Here is a 22,859-nt window from a genome sequence, read left to right on the forward strand (position 1 = left end):
TGGAATTCTGGGTAAGTTAGAACGCTGCAGTTAAAACATCTGTTGATTTCATGTTTCCATAAAATGCGTCACAAATTCCAACCAAATATTTTCATGATTCACAGTCCTCCCCATTACTCCACACCTGGGAGGTATTCAGAGTTCAACTGATAAAAAAAATTTAATCAGTCTCTAGAAAACCTGATAATCTTACAAAGTCAATTTTCCACAAGATGCTAAAATCTAATCAATCACTTCATACCAGATCATTTAAACTCCATAATAATTTTATAAAGTAGAACAACTGAGCAAAAAATTCTAAGTTTAAAACAGAAAACATTTTTTCTATATTTGATAAACAATATATTACCATATCAGATACTTAAATACACACATATATACACACACACCACCCACTTTTAAAACCATTTTTGATGCTGAGGCAGTGCATGAAAATATCAGTCTGCATGAAGACTAAACCCCTAATTCAACACCACAACATCAAAACATCAACGCTAAACATCAATTGTAAGACTTAAAAACACACACACACACACACACACACACACACACACGATTTGTTGCTTTGCTGCTTGAGTGTGTGTTGACATACGGCAGCAATTAGAGGTCAGGGTCATCTCCCCTGAGTGTGTTGAACTCTTCAGGGGCCGAGTACTTGTCGGCACCCTGACCAGCAGAATGGCGGAAACCTGCTGCGATCTCGTCAAAGGTGCGGCCTTTAGTTTCCGGCACCTTGAAGTAGGTGAAGATGAAGAAACCGAGCAGCAGAACTGTGAAGATGATGAAGACGTAGGGACCACAGAGTTGCTGCAAGAAAGACAAGGGATTTATTCTCTTTATTTGTTACTAAAAAGTTTACCATGTATTATATACAGTGCAGAAAGTGTTGGTCAAGTTTAAATCCTGTAAAAAATTGCAAGGTAATGATAAATTTACAATTCAAACAGGGTTGGAAGAGGTCCAATGTCCTGTTGTTTTCTGGAATCAACACACCCACTATTATATCGCACTACCCATCACCATGTAGATACACCCACAAAGTTACATACCTCCATTTTTCAGGCCTCAGTAGCTACATTTACCTAGACAAATATTTAATCTATCCAACTGAAATCATTCTGATTAGGGTTTCCAGCTGACATGTTGACATGGACGCTAGATGAAGCGATCCGATCAGTTGTATTTACAAGATGAACATATTTAATATGATGTAACACGTCTGACATGTGCAGTGCCTACTAGCTCGGAGGAAGAAGTGTTTTATTTCATTTTTAACCTTTTGACCTTTGAAATGCTCAATAATCCTTAACTCTTTCAGTTTCTAACACAAATGTTGTCTCCACCACAGTCCAGTTTTGTTTTGCTGCTGTCATGTTTTAAGTCTTCCCTGAAACTCATTACATCACGTAACCAACACGTGGTTCAAGCCTGTGCAGAAACAGCATGCACCAAACAATCGACATGGTTACTTTTTCCTGCTGATCCATGTTGCAATGTATCTATAAAATAACCACTTAATACCCTTTCTTATACAGACAAAATGATCCAACAACCAACTGTTCCATGACCTCCCAGCGTTCATTATCTGCCCTCCAGGTTCAAACCTCCCCCCAGCCAAGGCTTGAACCAGCGTCCTTCTTGCTGTGAGGCTGCAGTGCTAACCACCACAGCGCCATGCAGCCCAACCGCCCACCATGTAACGATAAATGAGAACAACTTGTTCTAAAGTGTGTGCATAAAGTAGAGATCTAGGTGGGAATTTCTGGTCCATGCTTATTTAATTTCCACCATTTATTTTATATATATATATATATATATATATATATATATATATCAAATCAGATGAAATTTCTTACCATTTTTATTTTTACATTCTTGCATTTTATTCATTCGTTTGTTCGTTTATATGTTTAACATTTAGGATTGATTTAGAATTAAATCAGCCAGTGCAGGCATTAAAAAAACCACTTGGCCATGGTTAGGGAAAAAAGTTTCCCTTGAAATGATGCCTTATACATTTTATAGATCTCCTTTTTTTAAGGGACAAGTCATGTCTCCTCATTGAAACACCCAAACTTCTCAATGAAATACAGTACATTACATTACTTCGAAAGTCACAAAAAAAATTACTACATATTTAAAAAAAAAAAAAATAAACATGTCTTACCTCAACATATTGGAAGCACATTGCCACTAAGAAGTTGGCAGACCAGTTGCAGAAACCAGCCACTGCGATGGCAGCGGGCCGTGGCCCCTGGCTGAAGAGCTCAGCCACGATGAACCAGGGGATGGGACCAGGGCCGATCTCAAAGAAGGCTACAAAGCAGAAGGTGGCCACAACACTGACATAGGACATCCACCCGAACTGGTCCTGAGCAGCAAAACAGAGGAACATTTTTACAATTGTTTTTACAATTTCACAAGTGTGCTGGGTTCAGTCAAGGTGATGATAGACACTTACCAATAAAGCCATAGCAACAGTTAGAAAAACAGCTGAAACTGCCATTCCCATCAAACCAATAAGCTGAAGGGGTCTTCTGCCCATCCGCTCCACCACAAACAGCTGCACAGAAGTAGAAAAAATGTCACGTTTCCAACATCCTGTGGGCCCTTTTAGTGTTTTTTTAACTCCAGTCATTTTTGTGGCTTACAGAGACAAGAGTGAAGGCAGTGTTGACCACTCCGGCACCAATGGTTGCATAGACAGGCTGGGACACACCTGCTCGCTCAAAGATCCCAGTCGAGTAGTAGAACACCTACACAGGAAACACAGATGTTAGTTAGGATTTATTACCTCCAACAATAAGGTTTGTGGGTTGGCTCTCAGTTTATCAGCAGGATTTGTCAAAAAGCTCATTTAGAATAAATAATTTATCAGAGGAGGAGCACAGCCCCAACTTCTGGTGTCAATGTGGGTTTTTCATTCATTGGTGGTGACACTAAATCTTGGACTGCTGTTAGAGTCTTTATCAACTCATAAGACCTAGATAAGTTTAAAATATCAAATAATCAAAAGATAACAATTATTCCAAAATTTAGTTCCCAAATATAGACAAAATCTAACTTAAACTTTCTACATATGCCATAGTTGCACTTTCTGAGCATCACATTTAACATCATCTTAAGATGTTACTGAGCAGTCCTTTATTTCTTCTTGTTCTTGGTATTCAGTTTCTGTCTTCAGAGTAAAGCATAGTTTTGACACCCTTCTGCATCCCCTCTGGACTTGCAGAGGTGGTGTGTGGACTTCATTTTATTAATTGTACACATTATTGGAAGTAAATTTAAGACATACCTGGTGAGGTTTAAAGGATATTAGTACTTTTGCTCAAACATCAGTCTTCATTTGACCCCATTCCCAATTTTTCCCCTCAGCTTTGCTGCTCAGTTTTGCAGTATTAAAGACGCACTACGTAACATTCGGACCTTAAAATGATGCGCTCTGGACTCGTTTGATGACACAATGATTTTTATCATGTACATTTCTGGAGCCGTCACTGTCCAGCAGCATCCCAAGTCTGAAAAAATCTGCACTTCACAAGTTTTTCTTCTGGGGTGGCATCTGATAAGCTTTACATACCCTTCTACACCATAGAAAGCTGATATCAACGCACCGGTCATTTAAAATGCGAAAACAAAACCATAAGAAAACATTTTTGTACGAAGAGAGGAAAAGAAAGAGAGAGACAGAGCAAGGGATAAGACAAGAGTTAAAATAAGTCTTTTACTGTCTGGAGAGAGCTCACAGTACAGGTAGGATGCAAGATGGATGTTGAATTATTTCTACAGTCATTTAGCTGCTCCAAAGCAACTTACACGTTTAGGCAGCAGCGTTAAGGATCTTGCCTAAGGACCCTACTGGAAGATGTTAATATCCGTACCCTGTGCGAAGAATTTGGGTCTGCCGCAGGGCAGACAGATGCCCTGCTGACTGAACTATTGAACTGCAAAAGTTCCATAGTGTGTCTTTAAGGTAACTGTGTTAGGGATCGAAGAGCAAAGGCACCTTACCTCTGTAACATGGTGATCTAGAACCAAGCGTAGTAATTGGGACTGTGCTTTATGTTGTTACTTCAGTCAGGTTGTAACATAAATGGGAGCTTGTCCGGGATCTTATAAAAAATTTTTGTGTGCAGACTGGACTTAAGTTGTTTGGTCTTTTTCTAAATGAAAAATAACTTGAGGCATGGGCGTAGAATTGGATAGGGAGTTACTGCGCTCTCAGCAGTAGCACTGCTTTAAGTCCCGCCTTATAAACAATTTAAACTGTTCCACTCCGCGCTTGTGTTTCTTGCTGCGTGATTGGCTGTCACTGCTGTCACTCGGTTCAAATGCTCGCTCATCTGGCTAGTGTCAACATTGCTAGTGGTAGTTGTCTTCAGTCAGAACTTCAGGAGTGAAGGAAGAAAGGACGACATCAGGAGTTATTTTAGAGCGAGTCAATGTAAAAGTTTAAGTCACAAAGAAATTATTTTCCAACTACCATTGTGTTATGAATAATAATAATAGCAGCCACTAAGCCAAAAACCTGTTTCCTTTTCATGAATTAATGTGTTATTTTGTGACAGAATCATAGCTGCAGATAGTTCAGAGAGAAGGAGATGATGAGGAAGAGGAAGAGGAAGGTGAGCTTTAGTTCTTAGAGATGTGACTTGATCTGCACAATCTAATCAAAGTCAAAATACAACATACTGAAGTTTTTGTTTGATGTGAATCCCTGCAAAAAAAAGACCATGATAATTTTAAAATGGGTTGCAATAAAATGAGAATGAATGAAAATAATGATGAACATTTCCTCTAACATCACAAATTCTATGCCGTTGTATTAGTCAGTGATTACATAAAGATTTTATTTTTCAAAATTATTAGAGTTATAAGGATGATGATGTGCTGGGTAACAATGGTTTATCACTGATTATCTGTTAATGTTCACATTTTCCTACAAGGTTTTACTTCGATCCAAGATCAGGGAGACTAAGGACAATTACAGGAGAAAACTGGAGTGGAAACTCCAACAAAACAAGATGAGGGAGGTTTGGAGTGGTATGAAGACCATCACTGGCCATCCAACAACGGAGGAGCTGAGGGCGATGAGGACATGGTCGACAAGCTGAATTTTTTTTTTTTACAGATTTTACTGTATGGCAACTGCTCAGCCCCTCTCTAACTCATCAGGAGCAAGCCTGAAACCCCTGCCACACCACCCTCTCTCCCTCCCTCTCCTTACTGCACCCCTACCTCAGGTGATAGACCTGACAATCCTCCTTCACCTGTCAGCTTCACATGTTATCAGGTTGAGAAACAGCTGAGAAGACTACACTCAGGCAAGGCAGCAGGACCAGATGGTCCTCGTGTCCTTAAAGCCTGGCCTCCCAGCTCTGTGGAGTCTTACACTACATCTTCATGATGGGTCTGAATCTACAGAAGGTCCCAGTCCTGTGGAAGATGTCTCGTTCCTGTACCAAAGACCCCACGTTCCAGTGACCCCCAGGACTACAGACCCGTGGCACTGACTTCAGATGTCATGAAGACCCTTGAGAGACTCATACTGGATCAGCTCCCACCCATGGTTTGACCTCATATGGACCCTGTCAGTTCGTGTACCAGCCTCTTCTTAGTGTTTACGGCGCCATCATCTACCTGCTTAATCGTGTCTACACCCACCTGGACCAGCCGGCGAGCGCTGTGAGGGTTATGTGTTTTTTTACTTTTCCAGTGCATTCAGTATCATCGGGCCGACCCTCCTGGGTGAGAAGCTGACAGCGAGGCAGGTGGATGACGCTCATGTGTCCTGAATTGTGAACTACCTGAACGGAAGACCACAGTATGTGCGCCTGCAGCACTGTGCATCGGACACGGTGGTCAGCAACACTGGAACACCACAAGGAACTGTCCTCTCCCCCTTTCTTTTCACCCTCTACACATCTGACTGCAGCTACTGCGCAGAGACCTGCCACCTTCAGGAGGTTTCTGATGACTGCTGTAGTTGGATGTATCAGGGGAGGAGATGAGGTGGAATATCCAGCTGCTGTGGACTCCTTTGTTACATGGTGTGAGCAGAATCATCTGCAGCTTAATGTGACAAAGACTAAGTAACTGATTGTGAATTTTAGGAGATCCAAAACACCAGTGACACCTGTTTCAGGTGTCAGTGTGGAGGTGGTGAAGGACTGACAATAATCTGGACTGGGTTAAGAACACTACTGCACTTTACAAGAAGGGCCAGAGCAGTCTCGATTTTTTCAGGCAGCTGACATCATTTAACATCTGCCAAACACCGCTTAGGATGTTTTATGAGTCTGTTGTGGCCGTTGCTATCCTATATGCTACTGCATGCTGGGGCAGGAAGCTGAGGGTTGCAGACACAAACAAACTACTCAAATTGATCCACAGCTTTCCAGAGCTGCTGACAGGCAGCTAACAGCGCTAACGGCTCAAACTGATTCAAGACCACCTGGTTCATGTGTAGCTGAGGAGATTCAGGAGGGGGAAGTCTTCCACCTCAAAGATGCTCTGTAGTTTCAGGCATTTTTCCAATTCGGTAGTGGGTGGAGCTACACTTTAATGTTTTTTGCTGAAAATTAAATCTTCATTTCTTTAAAAGTTCTGTCAATTCTCACTTTTGAAAAAGAGCTGGAATTAAACCCAAACACAGTTTTGTTCAGGTTTTCAGTTCAACGTGATCTCCAGATAATTTTTTTTGTTGTTGTTGTTGTTCTTTCATTAATTCAGTTTGGCATCGTTCTTTATCAGCACGTTTATCTTGAGTCTATATGTATTGTTATAACATCCCCTTTCCACTAGTGTTTAAAATGGCCACAAGCAAGATCCTGAAGAAGGAGAGGAATGCAGGATTCGACAGATCTTTGTATAAAAGGTCTTAAACTCAACAATCACAATGTTTTCCACAGTTACATATGGTGAGGTCTACGTGTTACAAAATACATGGCTAAGCAGTTAGAAAAACCTAAACGGTTACAACTTACACAGTTTTGTGTTCATATGTAGAAATTCCCAGAATGCCACATAAGTGCTGACTAACTGAAAACAATAGCCTGGGGATGCATTACAATGTGACACTCAGGGCTCTTAATTACCCACCAACCCACCTAAGGTGGAATAAATATATTTTTGGTGGATATAAATAAAAACTTACTGTTCTTTGCAGGTGAAGTATGAAGCAAATCACTCAGCTTATTTTTCCAGGCAGGACTATCACTACATTTCCCATGAACACTTTTCTATCACATATCATACATCTAGTGTTTACTTTAGTATGCGTATTTTTGTTTATGAGCTGCTTTCTGAACAAAGTGCTGCTGAAGAAGGAGTAAAATCTACATGAAGTGACGTGTAGGAGGAGGAGCGGCAAGGTGGTGGTTGGACGGTGGAAAGAACGAGGCTGGTTACAAGACAAGAAAGGAGGCGATGTTGAAAATGAAAGAGAAGGTGAGATAAGACATTTAATGCAAAATAGCTTTTAGGTTCATGATCTACACAGAAAAAACTAACAATTTTATTGCTAGTAAAACAATCTTAAGGTTGAGATTGTGTGAGACCAAATAACAGCCCAAAGTCACTGGAACAGCCTGGAGAAATTTGTTTATTTATTTATTTGTTTGTTTGTTTGTTTATTTTTTTAATATTTTGTTCCATCTTTGACTTCTGTTAAAATATTATAAAATGTTAGACATTTTTTTCTTGTTATTTAAGTAATGCTGTAAAACGTCTACAAAGCTAAATGTTCATCGTTTCAAATGTTTTCAAAGGAAAATTTATATGTTATTACTCATGGTGGTTGTAAATCATTAGACATATAAGATCATTACTGATCCTGCCCTACTGGTGAATGGTTCTTTCCAAACTGTGTTTGTACTTACAGCGTTGATGCCAGACAGCTGCTGTGATAACTGCAGCACGATGGCAACAAAGATGGGCTGGCGGTAGACGGAGGAGCGGAACAGCTCAGGGATGGTCACCTTCTTCTCCCTCATCATCTTCTGGCTCTCCTGCCTCATCTCCTGTATGTCTGCATTCACATCATCAGTGGCCCGCAGTTTCATTAGCACTGAAAGACAGAAGTTATGTATGCATCAGTTTATAAAGATACCTACAAACCTGGGACACAGTCCAGGATGTGCAGTGGTTCAGGTCCAGTTTTCATGATTACTTAAATGCATGAGCATCTGCCTCTCTGTGTGTATCATGGTGAGAACATTTTGAGGAAAATAAATCTTGGTTTGGATTTAGCTTTCATTTGCCTCTGTGAACCTATATGGCTTTGTATCTCTTTCTGAACCTCCTCATGAACACCAATTTTCAGCATGTGTCTCACCACTGCAGGCTTTGCTCTCTTCGTTGCAGTCGATAAGGAGATATCGGGGGCTCTCGGGACAGAAGGGCAGCAGGGCACACTGCAGCAAGGCCGGTAGTAAAGTAAAACTCAACAGGAGGGGCCATAGGGAGGCATTTCCCATGATGGATTCAATCCCGAAAATCTGCACAACAAACATACTGTTGTAAAAACAAATACTTTAAACCAGTGGTTCCTAACCTGTGGTCCTGGACCCCCCCCCCCCCCCCCCCTTAAAGAGCACAGGGGCTCCCCAAGGCTTTAAACATTCAGAGCCATTGTAATTAATCATACCAGTCATACCATGAAACTAATACAAATATTCTTAAACGTCTTCAGTTTAAAGTCTGCAGATTACATTTACAAATCCATCTGTAATGTTTGGGTAATAGTATTGTGAAATAAAAAAGCAGATGTGACAAAGAGGTCCATAAATAAAAAGTAAAAATAAAAATATTTACACTCTAACAGAGTTAAATCCATAAATGTCAGCAAACACCTCACAGTGCTGAATGCCACAGCTCAGCTGGGCACCAGGAAGGAGGTGGAAGGAAGATCTAATGTAAAGTTTGTGCCATCATGCTACAATCCAATCACCAGCTTTGAAATAACAACTCCCACGTTGCCAAATGATCAATTCTAATCTGCCCAGTGTGTTCCTACAGCCAATCGGGAGAACACAGACAAACTAGATGTCTTCTGGTTTGATCTGGAGCCACTTAGAGCAGCTTTCTGACCCCAAAATAACCTTTCAGAAGATATATTTCACAGCTGTGAACAAACCGTCCAGGCTCCCCACTGCTGAGGTGGTTAAGTAGTAAACCGGGTTCTGGTGCATGTCAGTTTTGCTCTCTTTTGCATGAGAGTTCCCTTTCATAGACTTTTTAATGGACAGAGACTGTTATGATGTTAGTTGGTCTCTTTTAATTGTTTTAATTTCCTTAATCTCTCAGTTTACTTTGGCCTATTCTCCAAATACCTCATGCTTTTTACTGAATTTAAAAAAGCATCATCCATCACAAGTTGTTTTTTTTGCCATCCTGCTTCAATCTCAAGCTCTTCTCAAGATGAGGATTAGCTGATTATCTCCTGGTTGAGGATAAAGCCACAGAGCTGAAAGAAAGCCAGATCTATACTTGTTCATTTGCTGTCTGACTGCATCTTTCCTACTTGTCAGGCTAATCCTGTTCGTTTTCTCACCCAACATTCACTTGCAGGTTAGAATCCAATTGTGATCATCTGTTCACCTGCAGTGCATAATATAAGGGGAGGGCAGGGGGGGGGGTTCTTCATTTTCCTAATTGTTGTACAGAAGCTGTTCTGGGTTCAAATGATTTAAGGCATCATAAACAGAAGAATTTATCTCTGTTCTTTGCGCAACACTTCTTATTTTATCTGCTTAAAACCAAAAATTCTTGTGAAAAAAGCCTCCCTTAAAGGTACAGTGTGTAGGAATTACTGACATCATGACTGCATTGCAGGTAACTACTTCAACATTAAATCCAATTAAAAATTGTATTTTTTGGAATCTGAAGAAATTAGAAGCAGTAAATGTTTCTCCATTTTCATTTTGTACATTTTTTTAAGTTTGTCGAGAGAAACATTGTCTTACAAAAACATCTCCCCTTTCGGGTTAACATAATTACAATTGTGCCCGGAAAAATGACCTAATAGGACAAAAAATTAATAATGACCTACAAGGGTTAAGTCATTGGCCTCACCAGTAGTCTTGATTTAGAGCCATTTTCTCTGTGCATTCTGCATAAAGATCTTTTAATGTAATTCTTCTGAAGAGTTCAGACTTTATGGATCTCACCTGGGCCATGAGAATTCCAACCACCACACCAAGCTGATGCAGAGTTCCTAGAGCTCCACGAAGAGATGTGGGTGAGATTTCCTCAACATACATGGGAACAAAGCCGGTGGAGAGGCCAGAGTAGAGCCCCACAATGAAACGTCCAATGATGAGCATCTCGAAGGAAGCAGCCAGCTTGGAGAAGCCCATAAATACAGCAGCAATGAATGCTAGCACGTTGGCCATCAGCATGGAGTTCTTCCTTTAGGAATAGAAAGACCTTCCCCCATTAATGATTCTTTTGTCAGTTAAAAGAAAATTTGATACCAAAAATATTGTTGACATACCTGCCGAAGCGGTTGACAAAAAGGCCGACAGAGAAGGAGCCGAACATTCCTCCCACAGAGAAGATGGCCACAGAGAAGGACCACAGAGCTGTCAAAGTGCTCTGAGGGATGGGCTCTGAAAACCTGCTGCTCCACGTCTCATTGTAGAAGCCCTCAATGATCTAAAAACACAAAATGACATGAAAAAAATACAAATACAGACAAAGCATCCAGAGCATTTCAGATTTAGTAATGTCAGTCAAATCATAGTGAAACATGGTAACATCTTCTCTGAAAAAGCCAGCTCTGACAATATGAAGCAGAATTAAATTAGACCAAATTAGAGGTTAGAGGTTACAGATATTTCAGACGAGGTCCCCAAAATGGCCATTTTGACACAGTTCATGAATGAGAGAATCCCCACATCTTCACAATAAACTGACTTTCTATTTGCATAGTTTACATGGTAAAATCAGGTCATGACGTGTGAAAGAGCTTCATTATTTTCCTGATGAATTGAGGACACAAGGGTTTTGTTTACAGGGTGCTGCCCATGGTCATGTGTTACCCTGTGTGTAAATACAGGAGTTCAATAAGGAGAATTTTTCTTGAACGCCAGTTTCAGGGGGTGGCTGTGTCTGATCTAACTTCTCCAACTCTTCAGCCAATCCAAAATAAATACTGATCATCCTTAAAAACCAAACCACCATCACCGACAGGTGTTACTCGGGTAAATAGTTGATAATATTCCTTTTAAGGTCTTAGTGACACAACTATTCATCTAAAACTCAAATCCATTGGATAATTACTGCATGAATGTTTAAATGGGCAACAAGTTATTTAACCCCAATTGATGCAGCAAGCAGCTCCTCGTTTCTTAAACAACCATGTGGGAAGACACATCTGTGGTCATGGAAAAAGATGTTTCAGAAGGGTCAGATCATTGTCATCAAGCAGAGAAAATGTCTAAGGAGATGCAGAAACTACTAATACTGGGTTCAGAACTGTCCTACACATTATTAAAACTGGAAGGATAGTGGGGAACCATCGTCTTTCAGGAAGAGATTTGGTTGGAAAAAAATCCTTAATGATGGTTCCCCATTATCCTTTCTGTCCATTATCCTATTTAATAGTTCAAGTACGAACATTTCCACATGAACAATGTGAAGGAACTGAACAGCTGCGTAACCATAAGAAAACCACTAATCAGTGAGGCTAACTGGAGAAAAAAGCTTCAGCTTGCTAGGAAGCAAAAAGACTGGACTCTGGAGCAATGGAAGAAGGTCATGTGATCTGATGAGTCCAGATCTACCCTGTTCCAGAGTAATGGAGCATCGGGGTAAGAAGAGCGGCAGATGAAGTGATCATGCCTAGTGACTACTTTACAAGTCTGTGGGGGCAGTCTATGATCTGGGGTTACTGCAGTTGTTCAGCAACATTAGTAATTAAAAGATGATAAGACCTTTATCTGTCCCCCAGGGACATTTTATTGCAACAGCATCAAAAACAGAAAGGGATCAGAAAAAGTAAAGCCTCAAACATGATGAAATAAAATAAGAATTAAAAGGAAAGTGTAGAACAGTGTTAAAAAAATAAAGAATTATGAAAATGAAAAATTGTTCAATGTTTACAATATGTACAATAGTAATTTACATTCCCTTTGTGTGTGTTGTGGTCTACTGGGAGAAGTGCTTGTTACACAGTGTAATTCAGGGGTGGGGAACCCTGGTTCTGGAGAGCTGCCACCTTTATGTTTTAGTTGTTTCTCTGTTTCAACACATCTGATTCAAATTAGTCACTGTGCAGAACTTCATAGGCTGGTGGATCCATTTAATTTTAATCAGGTGTGTTGGAGCAGGTAAACATCTAAAACCTGCTGGACTGCCTCAAGGACCAGGGTTCCCGCCCCTGGTCTAAGGGCTGCTGTCATGCCTGCTCCTCTTTCACCAGTATGCTCATCTTCACCAGCCTACTGATCACCGGTCCTAAGACTACACTACCCAGGATTCCTCTGTTCCCATCACATCAGACTTCACCTGTGTCTTCCCCTCATCAGCCTGACGAGTCACACCTGTTCACCCCTCTACTTAAGCCTCCAGTACACCTCAGACCATTGTATACTTTGTAGCTACTTTCACTGGAAAGGCTGTATTAAAACCTTTCACATTTATGCCTGCGTTTGTGGTCGCCTTTCAGCCAATCCAATCTTACAGCTGCAGGATGGAAGGATCTGTGAGGTGAAGGAGTCTGTCACTGAAGGAGGTCTGCAGGGCTGTCAGAGTGTCCAGGAGGCCGTGGGAGCTGTTCTCCGACATGGTTGACAGCTTAGCCATCATACTCCTCTCTCCCACCACCAATTTAACTGGCTCAAAGTGGTATCCCAGTACAGAGCTGGCCTTCTTGATCAGTTTGTCCAGTTTCTTCCTTTCAACAGCAGATATACTGCTGCCCCAGCAGACAGCTCCATAGAAATGACTGATGCCACCACTGTTTCAAAAAAAGTTTTCAGGAGCGCCCCCGCACTAAAAAAGACTTCAGTCTTCTCAGCAGGTAAAGTCTGCTCTGTCCTGTCTTGTGAAGTGCAGTAGTGATCAGCAACCAGTCCAGTTTATTGTTCAGGTGAAAACCCAGGTACTTTTAAGGTGTCAAGACCCCAATGTCCATTCCCTGGATGTTCCTGGTGTTGAAGGGGAGTTAGTTCACCTACAGAAATCCACCACCAGTTCTTTGGTTTTCTCTGTGTTGATCTGAAGGTAGTTCAGCAGGCTACATAATCCTGCATGAGTTCCCTTTTATCCCCATCTGTGATAACAAGGCTGACAACAGCAGAGTCTGAGAATTTCTGCAGGTGACAGGTGGAGGTGTGTCAAGTTTGCAGTGTAGCGAATGAGAATGAACGGAGCCGGGACCATTTTCTGTGGGGCAGTCGTTCTGCAGATGTCCGACACTCCCAGAGGACTCTGCTTCCATACAAAGCTTAAGTACTGCATGTGTCAGAATTTTCTTGAACTAAATAAAGTTGAATTGGTTATCTCTGGAAACAAAGATGTCAAGCTTCAGTCCAGCAATTTTAAAAACAATGGATCAATTCCAAAATCTTGGTTTGGACAGCCATTATAAAAGTAACCAAATCAGCCTTTTACTATCTGAAAAATATATTTAGAATAAGGGAACTGATGGCTCAGCAGGATTTAGAAAAATATCTTCATGCATTTGTTTTTAGTTGTTTTTACTACTGTAATGTTCATGTTTGCAATGTAAAAGTGTTAGACGACATGCATTTTTCACTTTCTTTTTTAGCTCATTATTTTATAAAAAGTGAGAAGTTTGTTGTTGTTCTCCGAGAACACTCTAGAAAGTATTGTGTGATTGGTTGGACATTTGAGGTGGGGCTTGTGAACGTGGAAAAGAATGAAGTGGAAAGTTGTGGCTTCCACATTTCCCTTGATGTGAGGCTGAATGGATAGTTTTAATCCACAGCTGATCAAGGTGGTGAGAAAGTACCAAAATGTATACAACACATGTGGGATTTAAAGACATGGACACCGCTAAGCGCACAACCCTGCCCTGCCACGGACGAAGTCTCTTGTAATGATATGAAATAAATATAAAATTCATTCATTCTCTGTATCGCTTGGTCCTGTTGTGGAAATTTCATATATTCTCTTCAATATTGTGTTATACTGATCACTCTCAAGGTTAAACAGATTGTTATTATGGGTCTCGGGTGAGCTGGAGCCTATCCCAACATTAACAGGGGAGAGGCAGGTACACCCTGGACAGATCACCAGTCCATCACAGGGCCAACACATAGAGGACAAACAACCACTCACACACACACTCACTCCTAGGAAGAATTTAGAGTCATCAATTAACCTAGCATACATGTCTTTGGACAGTGGGAGGAAGCCGGAGTACCGGGAGAGAACCCACGCATACACGGGGAGAACATGCAAACTCCACACGGAAAGGCCACCGCCCTCATATGTAATATGAAATAACCGGGTTAATTGTTCATTGCACATAAAAACACAGACATCCCCCCGACAGTAATCCCACCCCATCGCAGACTAAGCTTCTCGTGGAGTATGAATTGACTGGACAAAACAAACTTTTTTCTTGTTCTTGTGGCCTCGACAACAAGAACAAACTTCTTGCTTCTCATGGACTCTAACAAGTTTAAAAAGAAAGTGAAAAGTACATGTTTTGTAATACTTTTCTGTATAAATTACATTAAATAACAATGCAAACTTCAATTGAATAAGGGCCCATTTATGTTCCGTTTACGTACGTAACTAGATACATCTGAGTCCCTGCCCTTACACTGGCATGGTTGCTAGCCAAAAACTCCACTAGAGGGCAGCACAGAGCTCAACGTTCACCTCCAAGTTCTGACTTCAGTTTCAGACAACAGCAAACATGGTGTCAGTGGAGGAGATGATGATAATATACATTTTCAGAACAAGACAAAAGGAGGCACTGCAGTAGATGACGTTTGTCTGTTCAGCCATTAAATATGTCGCAACTTCTTTCTTTTCACTGGTTGCAAATCAGCTATAGTGCTCAACACTGCCCCCACAGTTTCCAGTAGTACTACTCCGTTTCCTCCATCAGGGTAGGCATGTACAAGGGTCTTGAAAACGGACCAAATTATGTTCGTAAAGAACGCAGAAGATGGGCGAAATGCTCCATATCCATCTTTAGCATAGAGCATAAATGGGCCTTAACAGTGAATATGACAGAGGAACACCACTCCTCTGCATCGTTTAATCTATATACTATTTTGTTTACGACATCACTTTCAAGCTCGACATGTAACAACTAGTTACTTTGAGCTGCTTAATCCTTAATGCCTCAAACTGCTGCACTATCTCATTAACCTGCTCCCTGTCGTTTTACATTTGTCATCCTTCTTTAGACAACTCACAAGCTCAGAAGATTTACGGCTGCCTTACAGACTTAAATTAGCATCCAAACAAAGAATCCCACATGTCCATGTTTTTCATGTTTTATTTAGATCCTTTTAATTCAACTGGTTTATCAACTGTGTAATTTGTCATCCTGGTTTCCTAAACTCTACATTTCTCACTTTAATCTATCCAATAAGCAAACATTTAAATCCATATCAGTTCAAGAGTTTATCATCCACCAAGTTACGTTTAAGATTTGAAATACAAAACTGGACAGATTTTTTTCTCTCAGGAAACTAACTTTATTCAGAGATGAAAACATTTCCTGAGTTTGTCAGCAATTGTTTGTCATTTTAACAAAGCAATGCAGAGTTTAAGGTTGGGCATTTCAGATTCTAAAAACGAGTAATAGTAAAGGTGGGAAAAGTTCATCCTTCCTGGGTTCATCCTTTATGGAAATAAAAAATATAGAATGCTTTCCCTGGTCACTTTTCCTCGCACATTTCTTTAAATGTCAGACTTATTAAATGTCATGCCATACTTACATTCTGAGGAGCATTGATGACTCCCGTGTTGTAGCCAAACTGCAAAGAGCCAATCACAGCCGTGCCAACAGCCATCATTAGCTGGGGTGTCACCTGTCGGCAGGACAGAGGAACAGATGCAAAAAGGGGGCAAAAAGAAAGACTATTAATTTGTGGTAGTTTAATTACATGTTGTAAATTTACGGTTTTATGCTGTAAATCTGAAATCTGAAGCTCCTGCACCACCAGCTTGTTGCTTACGTTGTAAGAACAAATCTAAGTACTTGTTCACACTGAGGGGATCTCTCTGATGAGTTCTCATTGTACAAGTTATTAAATTTGGGCCTGAGGACCTAATGAAAGGTTCTTTACTAAATCAACTCAAAAAACAAATATAGCCTGTTCCAATAGTTTAGACATAAATGAAGTACCCAACTAACCATCCACACTGATCTAAAAGTCTGAGGTGCAAAAATCTTGTGTCTTATTTACCTAAAAGTTTAAAAGATATTGATGCATTATGAACCCAGAAAAATCTACAAAGATGCTTTAATACTTGCATATCAAGAGGCTTTTGTTATTTATTATTAGTTATGAGATTTTAAATATTGCCGACCCTCTTTGCTACAAATAAAAATTTAATTTCATGTCATTTTGTGTTGTATTTGTGGAGCAGTGTGTCAGAGTATATCTACACTGCAGGAAACAGTAAGACTAAACTAAACAATGTGGATTTTTAGTCTGGGGTGACAGGCCCGTTTTGTTCTGGACCTACTGTTCAGCACCAAAATTCAGGTCCCGAAAAAGGCAAATTCAATAAACTTATAACTTAATAATAATACATGGACTGAATGACAGAGCCATGACACATCACCACCATAGGTAGTGTGTAGCTGTTGTTAGCAACTGTTCAGTGTTTTTGCTTTAGTTTCAGGGGCCTAAATAGCTGAGTGTTACCGATGGGTCTGTTCCTGAACACACAATGTCTTCACACTTTGGAGAGGAAATTCATTTAATTTAAAACTTAAGTAAAACATTACCATGTCTGTAACATATTTCAAACAGCACTGCAATATGTACCAGCTGCAGATCTTATCAACAACTGGTAAACAAATACAGATAAACAAACACCAATTAAAGCTATAAAACTATGACCACCTGCTTAATATAGAGATGGTCTTCATCGTGCTGTTAAAAGAATCCTGACCTGTCACTCTGTAAAATGTAACACTGGCTTTAATAGAATATATTTAGTGGACATAACTTAAGTCATATTTGGAGGAAAATATTGAATGAATTAATGTATTTATGTTGAATCAATGTAGTTAAACTTAATACATAAAAAATGTTGTAATTCATTGTATAAAACTGCACTTTTACTTTGGAAGCTAAATAATAGTTGAAAGTACTAGTTATATATATATATATATATATATATATATATATATATATATATATATATATATATATATATATATATAAAAATAAAAATATATAATTTTTTTTGGGGGGGGTCAATTAAACATTCACATGACACAAAAACATTTCTAAGGATTTCAGTAAGAGGCAAAAAATTTGAAATAAATTATAATTTCATGCCCATTTAAACTAAAATGTCTTAAAAAATCATCTCATGTCATTCTTGATGATTTCTACAGCCAAACACCCTCATGTGAGGAGGAAACCAGATTTCTGCAAAACAGGCACCAGAACATTTCTTGGTGTCCACGTTGAACTCATATCACATAAAGTTTCTTCCACAACCTCATTTAAGATCATTTAAGTTTTATAAACTCAGATCATTCAGTTAATTGTACTCAGTTACTCAAGTTTAAAAAGTGGGGACATTGGTGATATATTCTTTAGGCCGTTTGGGATGAAAGGAATCTGAATTTATTCCCACAGATTCCAACAGACTGAGGGTCTGAAGGCTGAATGAACACCTCAGACTTTTCTTTGAGTCATTCCTTCTGTTTGGCCTGCTTCCGTCCAGCTGGGGGGGCTGTTGCATGGAGGTGGTGATGGTTTCATATTTCTTTAAATGGCCCCTTTTTTAAGTATTTGTACTGCAGTCCTTTTAAATGAATCAGTTCTTTCTTTTGCCCAGCATCAAGCCATCTTATTTTTTATAGATTTTAAAGTGGCTGCTGACCCTGCACACCCAGTCAGGTGGAGGTAAAAAGATGAATGTCGGAAAACATTATTCGAAAAGCACCTAAAATCTTGCTTTCATTCTGTCAGTCGGTTTTAGGTTTTCAGATGTTATTTATTTTATTAATGTAACAAACGAGACTAGAAAAAGCGTTTCTACTGTAGGTAAATAATTTGTGGCGCGCAGTAAAACGCTGTCCGGACTGGGTGCTGTCCGTGGTACTGGAAGATGAGGCGGGTGGGGCTGGGGTCTGAACTGACCCTTTCAGGGTGTCTTCCCGCCTCGTTTCCCGAACTGATCTCTTTTAAACACAATCGCGTATTGATCAAAGAACAGTTACCTTGCCGATGCACTCCATTCCGCCTCCCAAAGTCCAGACTTCTCTTTCAGATTATAAAGAAAGTCGCTTTTAATTCCTCAAATTAGTATCATCAACTTTCAACGAAACCCCGTCGTCGTGATGTCATCTGCATCATCGTTTAGTCCAATTTCAGTGTAAACAAATCTTTCCCGGTTTCTCCCTCCATTCACCTGCTGAGGTAAGAAGCTTAGTGACGTCAGTGATAAGTGGATCCTCACGGGCCGCCACAGGAGCCTCAGATCCTCCGCGCTGATTGGTCGAGACCGACAAATAGCAAGTGTAACACGTGTATTATCACAGAGGTAAGACCGAGATTGGTAATCCTTTATGGATAATAAACTAAAGAGCACTAATATCATTTAATCACAGTTGGGAACAATGTTAAAGTTCACCATCATCTTATATTTAATTTAAAATAGCAAACAAGACTTGAGTCCAACACAATCCACTAGAGGAACTACAAGGAGCCCATGCAAAAGGAGGGGGAGTCATAAAACTGCCCCATAAGAACTTCGCAGAAAACTTCCCCAAAACCTGCTAATAAAACCTGGCAAATTTTATTTATTTATTTATTTATTTATTTATTTATTAAGATGTATATTTATTTTTTATTATTATTAAATCTGTATTTATTTTTATATAGTTTATTTTTTATTTATATCAATTTATTGTTATTTATTTAATATTTATTTTTCTGTCTTTTTCAAATATATTTTTTTTTACTGTATTTGTTTAGTTTGTATATAACTTGATAAATTCAGGCAGTAAGAGGTTCCATATTGACCACCAGCTCACTCTGGATTATAGATTTTATAGACTTTCTTTCTGGCGAGCAACTACCTCTTCAACATCCTCTCCACCTCCATTGACCCTCCACAAGGCTGTGTCCTCTCTCCTCTTTATCCTTTACACAGATGACTGCAGATCCGTTCAGACAAATGGCCACATCATGATATTTACTGTTGCTCTGTTGCTGCTCTCCAGACACACACACTACATCATCATTGCAGGACTTGGTGGCATAGCAATGAAGCTCCAACCTTGAGTTCAATGTAAATAAAAACAAGGAGATGATGGTGACTTTCCCCCTGAACAGAGATGGATGGCTGTGGCAATCACCAGCATCATACCAGGAGGGGCAGTGGAGACTGTAAGGCCAGGCAAGTTTATTTGTACAGAATATTTCATGTACAAGTCAAGTCAAGTGCTTCACATAAAACACTGAAAGCATTACAAGCACTGCAGAAGAAGCATTAAAAAGTGCATAAAATAACATAAAGATAAACAAAGGCATATTAAGACATAAAGTATGTGCAAAATTATAATAAAACCATGTACAATTACTTAATTAAATCAAAACCATTGAAAGCAAGCGACAGTCTAAAACAGCTGAAGGTTGCCGTGCAGATTTCATGCATAGGCGCATTGGAAAAGAAATGTTTTTAACTTGGATTTAAAAGTTTCAGGGGTTAAAGCTTAATCTCCACTGGCAGTTTGTTCCACGTGTTTGCAGCATAACAGCTAAATGTTGTTTCTCCATGTTTAGTCTGGACTCTGGTCTGAACTAGTTGACCAGAGTCTTTGGATCTTAGAGCTCTGCTAGGTTTATATTCTCTGTTTGTAACATGTATTTGTGCTTTTTATTACAGTACTGTATCTTAGTTAAGATAATAAGTTGAAGACCATTCATTCTCTGTACCACTTGGTCCAGTACAGGTCGCGGGTATCCCAGCATTAACAGGTGAGAGGCAGGGTACACCCTGGACAGGTCACCAGTCCATCGCAGGGCCAACTCATACAGGGACAACCATTCACACTCACTCCTAGGGAGAATTTTGAATTTTTTTAAACTAACGGGCATGTCTTTGGATGGTGGGAGGAAGCCGGAGAACCCGAAGAGAACTCACGCATACACAGGGAGAACATGCAAACTCCACACACAGAGAAGCCCCCGCCCTCAAGGATCCAACCTCCTCCCTCACATTCTGATATGTCTTCATTGAAAATGTAATAACCTTTTCTTTCACTTGCTGGTTTCACCATATCTCTCTACAGAGTAGAAACCACCTACTGAACATGGTTGAAGTCTGCTCATTGAACAGCCTGTTCAAACTCTTACCACCTTATGTAATCAGCAGACTGTGAGCTAAGATCACTACATTTTAAAGGGGCTCTCCCACATTCTGTTTTCAGAGTTTGACTGGCTCCCCTCAGGATGCAGGCTTCCCTGCTCAGGTTGCAGGACACTGAGAAGGAAGACAACCTTCCACAGAGCTGTCCTCATCAATGCTGAACAAGCTCACACATTTATAAAAAAGTGCTTTATAAATTATCTCTGTGTTTTTATCGAAATGCAGGTTTTTGTACTGAGTGGCATAAGTTGAAAAAAACAACAACAACAAAAAAAAGAAACAATATGCTGCAGAAACTAAATGATTTAACTTTGTCTTTGTTTTGGCCAACAGAGGGGGCTGCCTGTTCATCACAACAGCTTCATCCGTTTTCCTCTTTAACTTCTTAACTCAGCTCCTGCTCTTTTTATTGAGAGGTGCTGTGCAACAGTTTCTAAAGAGAGAAATGATAAGTCTCAGATGAAGTTTGGATAAGCTTTATATTTAGCTTTGCTAAGTTCCTGGAGTGTTACAGGATTATGGTTATGTTGTTTAACCACAGATATACAAAATAGGCAGGACAAATGACAGTTTGAAAAATCCAGATTGCACTAAATGCATAAATGTTTTGTCAGAAAGTATTTATTTAGAGAAAAAACCAACCATCAAATCAAATGTATCTGAGCTCTTCAACCACATCACAACCATTACAGGCATGCCTTTGATAACTGAGGTAATACTTCCTCACCTCGATCCACCAACCCTTGAAAATATCTGTGCTAGGTGTGGCAGCAGCAGGGCTGACTCCCTAGCTTTGCACCTCTGGGTTTTCCACATTCAACACATGCACATCAGCAAGAAAAGGTCTTAAAACCAAATGCTTCTTTTTGCTGGTTAATATAAAAACAGAAATGACACAACAAAGGAACTTAATTTTTTTCTATATAACACTGTGTTGCTCCAATGGCTTCTGATTTACTTTTCTTTAGTCATCTCAGTCCAATAGTCTATTAAAATTCAGTAATATACGTATGTGTCACGAGTCACTGCTCAAAATTCTCATTTCTACTGCCCCACAGAGCTAAATCAGCATGAAAAAAAAATAAATCAGGCACACTACAAAACTAGGATTGCTGAAAATTAAATTGTAGTAAATGAAAAATGGCTGCAACACAATGGAAAACCCAATTAAAAGTGTTGACTCAGGAACGTTACCAAGCAGGTTGTCAAGCCTGAACAATGCTGGTCAGATAAGATAAGATAAGATTTATTGTCTTGTGCTGATGCATCTGCATTAAAACAGCAACACAGTGCAAAATGTACATATATCACCCAACCCTATATGAAACAATGTGATGAGTGGATCAATCAATTAAATAATTAGATAAATAAAAACACCTTAAAAACAGCAATCATAGAGAGAAGTAAAAGCTCTAAATACGCAGGTTTACGTGCAAATAAAATACAGTCAAATCAAGAGGAGGCATAAAAGATAAAGAGGATTTAAGTTAGAGTTTGGACACATTTTTCTAGTAGATTTTAATGGAAAGTGCTACGAGCTCAGCTGAGGTTCCATGAGTGTCGATTAGTCATCACCTGTGGGTGTAAGCTACAGCTTCACACTGACACACTTCATTTCATGAAGTCATTTGAAGGTCCAGCAGAAATTTTACTGATTGATTTAGGAATGAAATTAAGAATATTAAAAGTCCAAAACAGAGTTTGGACAATTTTAAGGAGCATGAAATATGGAAGTATTTCCCTATCTTTAATCTGAGGAGTTAATTGTTCAATTTGAGAGCAAGATTTCTTGTTTTCACACTCAAATATCATTTTGCTGTCTCTCAAAACTCTGACTTCACAATCAAAAAGTCCCATCTTGCTCTGAAATATATCGTCTTTCTTTCAAAACTCTGCTGCTCTTCTCAAGTTTAGGGTTGCAGGTTCAAATCTCCTGCGCTCCAGCTTGGTCTCTTTCCCTCACACTCAGACACATTCTCTGCTCTCAGAATTTCTGCTCTCCGATATTTTTCCTTTCTCTTGGGCTGCCAAATGAGCTCTCTGTCAAATATCCTCCAACCAATAGAATACAAGATAAATGCTTGTTTCTCAGTTGTAAATGGACCTTAAAGGAGCATAAAAGGGGCTTTATAAGCTGAGTCATAGGACCCCAGTGTGTGTTCATGTGTGTTTAGGAGTCACTTGAGTTAGTCCAGGTGAGAATCTGTTGCTTTCTTTCACTAATCCTCTTCTTAATGAATCCTCTCAGCAGAGCATGTAGAGACTCTTGGTGATATCAGCCTGACATGTGACCTCTCCCTGCCAAT

The 22,859-nt window shown here is 39.7% G+C and overlaps 1 protein-coding gene across 2 annotated transcripts; it reads right to left on the reverse strand.

Annotated features, from left to right (window-relative positions):
• Window positions 1-393: 393 nt before the first annotated feature.
• Window positions 394-21,284, reverse strand: LOC121651481 (solute carrier family 2, facilitated glucose transporter member 1-like). Of its 2 annotated transcripts, XM_042003718.1 has the most exons (10): window positions 21,273-21,284; window positions 15,930-16,022; window positions 10,496-10,656; window positions 10,170-10,410; window positions 8,336-8,498; window positions 7,881-8,068; window positions 2,652-2,756; window positions 2,462-2,563; window positions 2,168-2,371; window positions 394-807 (listed from the first exon to the last, which is right to left on the reverse strand). In XM_042003718.1, the coding sequence occupies exons 2-10, from the start codon at window positions 16,005-16,007 to the stop codon at window positions 601-603; spliced, it is 1,449 nt and encodes a 482-aa protein (XP_041859652.1). In that variant the 5' UTR covers window positions 16,008-16,022; window positions 21,273-21,284; the 3' UTR covers window positions 394-600. The 2 variants fall into 2 exon arrangements, with proteins under 2 accessions (XP_041859652.1, XP_041859649.1); XM_042003715.1 differs by lacking the exons at window positions 10,496-10,656; window positions 21,273-21,284 and having other exon boundaries at window positions 15,930-15,943.
• Between the last annotated feature and the right edge of the window lie 1,575 nt (window positions 21,285-22,859).

This window comes from Melanotaenia boesemani, chromosome 13 (assembly GCF_017639745.1).
Source record: "Melanotaenia boesemani isolate fMelBoe1 chromosome 13, fMelBoe1.pri, whole genome shotgun sequence".
Lineage (NCBI taxonomy): Eukaryota > Metazoa > Chordata > Actinopteri > Atheriniformes > Melanotaeniidae > Melanotaenia > Melanotaenia boesemani.